The sequence below is a fragment of the Cebus imitator genome, unplaced genomic scaffold (assembly GCF_001604975.1).
Source record: "Cebus imitator isolate Cc_AM_T3 unplaced genomic scaffold, Cebus_imitator-1.0 Scaffold311, whole genome shotgun sequence".
Lineage (NCBI taxonomy): Eukaryota > Metazoa > Chordata > Mammalia > Primates > Cebidae > Cebus > Cebus imitator.
In genome coordinates, this window is record NW_016107626.1 from 3390543 (window position 1) to 3395200 (window position 4658).

The 4658-nt window shown below is 49.2% G+C and overlaps 1 protein-coding gene across 3 annotated transcripts in view; it reads left to right on the top strand.

Annotated features, from left to right (window-relative positions):
• Window positions 1–3954, top strand: part of OSBPL2 (oxysterol binding protein like 2) — a 60888-nt gene extending 56934 nt beyond the window's left edge. For all 3 annotated transcript variants that reach the window (XM_037729573.1, XM_017503475.2, XM_017503476.2), the window contains one exon: window positions 1661–3954. In XM_037729573.1, coding sequence (XP_037585501.1) covers window positions 1661–1763 — 103 coding nt within the window. In that variant the 3' untranslated portion in view covers window positions 1764–3954. The remainder of the gene's footprint in view (window positions 1–1660) is intronic.
• Window positions 3955–4658: the final 704 nt, after the last annotated feature.

Here is a 4658-nt window from a genome sequence, read left to right on the forward strand (position 1 = left end):
CACACACACATACACACACCCGGGGACAGTGAGGAGACCCACACACACACACACACACCTGGGGACAGTGAGGAGAGCCGCACACACTCGGGGACAGTGAAGTGGCCTTCTCACCACCCCACACCCTATGGCTGAGCAGTTGCTTTTCCATGGCTCCATTAAGGTAGTGACACCCGCAGCTGCCGCTGACCCATGCGGTTCCTACTGCACAGGTAAGAGCCTACCCAGTTTAGCATACACCTTGCCAAGACCACCTGGCTGGGGTGGCCTGTGCAGAGTGCCTGTCACCTCAGACCTGGGTCTTCTGCTGGGCCTCATGGTGTGTTGGCCCAAAGCTTTCTTCTCCGCTGTGGCAAAATTAAAACGTTGCCTGAATGTGACTGCTCCCTTCAGTGTATATATGGTGAGTGTATTGTGAGGTCCCCCAGGGGCCACAGCCCCCACATGTGGGCAGGGGGCACTGTGTGAAGGCCACGTCTGCTGCACCAATACCACATCTTCCGGTCAGCGCCGCCCAGGCTGCTCTCACATCGTGACCCGGAAAGGTTTTGTGAAATTCCAATGCCACGCGCTGTGCTGTGGCATCTGTGTGCATGAAGGCTGGGACGGTGGCCTGTGCCCACGTGAGTCTCACGAAAGCACTAGAGACAGCATCAGCTGCAGGGACACTATCCCTGTTTCCTGAACTGTCCTAAGCTGGGTGTATTTTGTTCTGTAATAGTCATAAGACAAAGAACCGTTTAATAAGGATTCAGTCAATAATGTAAGAAGCATAATTTTAAAATGTACATATAAGTAAAAAATGTTAGTCCGTTACAAAAATCTTCGGGTGTTTTTGAACCATTTTCATTCTGTTAGGCCACCTACTTATAGGATTCGTTTCCAAGGCCCTGTAACAGTGATACCCAGTGACTTCTGTGGTTGGCATTTTTGAAACCAGTTCTTACTGTTTTGGGTTTTCAATTTAATATTAGCCTTTTAATGGTTTGCTATTTAGAATTTGCCCGTAATCCAGAGGGAAATCAGCTTCAAAATAGGTAACCTTTCTTCATTGTTTTTTTTAAAGTGTTAAAAAAAATACTGTGAAAAAATGATCTTTTGTCCTTTGAAGAAAATGGCTTCTCCGTTGTGAGTGTCCCCCCTACCCCGCTGGCCCCAACACTAAGGATGCCCCTAGGGTCCTGGGGCCCTGAGTGCCAGCCAGGGGCTGTGGACAGGGGCTGAACCAGGCCCAACACCCAGGCCCAGTGCCGCCACCTCTTTGCCTAGAATGTCTTCTTTTGTCCTCAATTAAAAAAACAAATACTTGGTTTGCTGTAAATGAAAGCAAATGTGAGTAGTGTGACTGCTCTTGCCTTGAAAAGGGAGAAGCATTATTTAGGCTCCAGTAACTTCCCTGATAAGGGCCCAGTGTGAGGGCTTTGCGTTGAGTTCAGCCTTCCAGATGTTGTCGGGGGGCTGGGTATCTTCAGGTTCCAGCATTCACGTGATCACGTGATCAGTAATTCTCAGTTGCAGTTGTTACCCTGGGCTGCATTTTAAAACCCATGTTACTGTCATGGTGCCGAATGAGGGGAGCACACTTCTGCACCCAGAAGAACCAGGGCTGCATTTTCTTTTTGGGCTGAGCATCTTCTGACCCCTCCCTTGTGTCCGGCAGGTGGTTCTACCCAGGCAATAATCCCTACACTGGGACCCCCGACTGGTTGTATGCAGGGGATTACTTCGAGCGGAATTTCTCTGACTGCCCAGATATCTACTGAGGGACTGGAGGGTTCTGGGGCCGGGACCGGAGGCCCGCGAGGCTGGACTCCCTCGGGTGGCCACTCTGAGCTTCGTCACAGCAGAAGCCAACTTTTCTAATGACTGTTTGTGGAGATAGCACCATCCCTGATCAAGGATGTAATTCTGATTCACTGTTGATTGCCAAACATTTCACTCTGCTGTGCAGTCTTCATAAAGCTTCACATGGGATCATCGTCTTCATTAAGGTTTCAACAGGGAAATTCTTCACGGCGCCCTATGATGTGGCAGAAATCAGCTGGGGCTTATTTAGCTAGCTTCTGGCACTCTCTCGGTCATAGAATTTGTAGCTAAAGGAAGTTTGGGAAGGGGTCCATATTCTCCTTGTAATGCAGTGGCAAAGCATTTCTGAAAGCCTTTTAATCTCGAACCAGTGGGGGAAAGATGGATCTTGAAAATAATCCTGCAGAGAGCTTTATAAAGGCCAGGATTGCTTTTTAAATTACAGTAATACAGAAGTGAAGATTTTCAAAGCATCAGATTGAGTGAAAAGTCGTCAGATTCTGTATTTTTTCACAATCTTCAATAACGTAAAGATTACTTTTAAAATATTTAAGTTAAAACTACTTGAATAGTATTTTGCTGAAGAGCAAGATACGCATTAATCACCGGTTTATACTGTCCAAAATGAAGCGTCACCGTGAACACCCAGAGTGGGCAGAAGCATTGAGAGTCGGATGTGAAATCCCAAGACTGCTCCCGCCTTGGACGAGGCCCGGCTCGGCCGCGCACCGCATCCACGTCTCACGGGGGTCATTTCTTACTACACTTTGCCTGTATCCATAGCACTCTTGTGTTTCCGTTTTTCCCAGTATGCATGTACAAAATCGAAGTGATAGAATCACATCTGGTTGTGTGCTGTGGGAGGTTCAGAGGCAGAATCTACTTACAGTGGTGTAATTAAAGTTATTTAACCAAAAATAGGTATGCGTCCATCTCAGCATTCACCTTTATCAAGTGAGTGATTTTCTTTTCTTTTCTTTTGTTTTTTTTTTGAGACGGAGTTTCGTTCTTGTCGCCCAGGCTGGAGTGCAATGGTGCGATCTTGGCTTATTGCAGCCTCAGCCTCCCAGGTTCAAGCACTTCTCCTGCCTCAGCCTCCCGAGTAGCTGGGACTACAGGTGCCCATCACCATGCCCAGCTAATTGTTGTGTTTTTAGTAGAGACGGGGTTTCACCACGTTGGTCAGGCTCGTCTCGAATTCCCAACCTCAGGTGATCCGCTCGCCTCGGCCTCCCAAAGTGCTGGGATTACGGGCATGAGCCACCGTGCTCAGCCATGACTGATTTTCTTTATGTAGAAGTGTCAGCACAAGAGATCACAGTGGACCACTTTGAAACACCATCGGTTGTGTGCACACACACAGCTGCATGGAGTGCGGGTTACTAAGGCCAGCACTTCTGAAAGGGAGGTGGCACCGGCGTGTCAGGGCTTCAACATCACATCTGTAATGGAAGCACTGCTGGAAAAATCTAGCTCATTTTGAAAGCTTGATTTCGTAGCTTTGGAAACTGGAAAGATGGAGTCTGGGGCTCAGTCATTCCCGGGGCCTCGATCTCTGAACCAGCCACTCAGAAGCGTCTGAACAGAACCGCTCGGTGACTTTCAGATGGGTCTGAGGATTTAGGGTTGTGACGTGATTCCAGGAGGAGACTCTGAAATCCCCGATGGCTGGAATGCGGAGCCCATATGCCTCTGGTGGAGGGTCGTCTGCTTTTCCGGACTGTGGTTGTGAATGGGCTCATTCTCGGACATCCTGAAAGCTGCACACATCAGAGGGTGAGACTTGGACACATTGAAAACGACTGTGTTTCGGGAAGTTCAGCGGCTTCTCACTGATCATTCCACTCTTCACTGCTGAAGGTAATTTGCCAATGGATTTGGTTCCAAGTCCTCTCCCAGGGCCAGGCTCCTGGTATTTCAGGGGCTCGTTGGCTGCACAGACAGCCCCACTGCTGCCGTCCCCGAGCGCAGGCAGAGGAAGAACAGCAGGAAGGTGATTGTGAAAGCAGCCGTGTGTCAGGGTTATTTTAATTTTTTATGATTTTTTGTTATTTCTGCAAATGCTAACACATAAACTATCACCTGCCTTTGGCCACCTTTGATATCTATTGAATGTTAAACCTCTCTAATAAAGATGCCACCCCTTCACGTGTGGAAAGTGATGGCCTTCTCGTGGGCCACACGTTTGGCTGAGTGTGGCCCTTCACGTGTGGAAAGTGATGGCCTTCTCGTGGGCCACACGTTTGGCTGAGTGTGGCCCTTCACGTGTGGAAAGTGATGGCCTTCTCGTGGGCCACACGTTTGGCTGAGTGTGGCCCTTCACGTGTGGAAAGTGATGGCCTTCTCGTGGGCCACACGTTTGGCTGAGTGTGGCCCTTCACGTGTGGAAAGTGATGGCCTTCTCGTGGGCCACACGTTTGGCTGAGTGTGGCCTTGACCAAGGTCTTGGTGCTTTGTTCACTTTTGGAGACAGGGTCAGTTGCCCGGGCTGGAGTGCAGTGGCGCAATCACAGCTCACTGCAGCCTCGACCTCCTGGGCTCCAGCAGCCCTCCAGCCTCAGCTTCCAAGTAGCTGGGACCATAGGCGCATGCCACCAAACCTGGCTATTTTTTAAAAATGTTTTTTGTAGAGACAGGGTCTCACTATATTGCCCAAGCTGGTCTCGACCTCCTTGGCTCAAGTAATCCTCCTGCCTCCGTCTCCCGGAGTGCTGGGATTACGGGCATGAGTCCCTGGTCGAGGCCCTTGGTTTTTTTTAAAATTAATCCTGTAATTTAGGATGTCCTTACGGAATGAAAAATCTAGCAAGCTTTTTCCCCAACAGAACCTAGTACCTGGATTTGATTCTGCT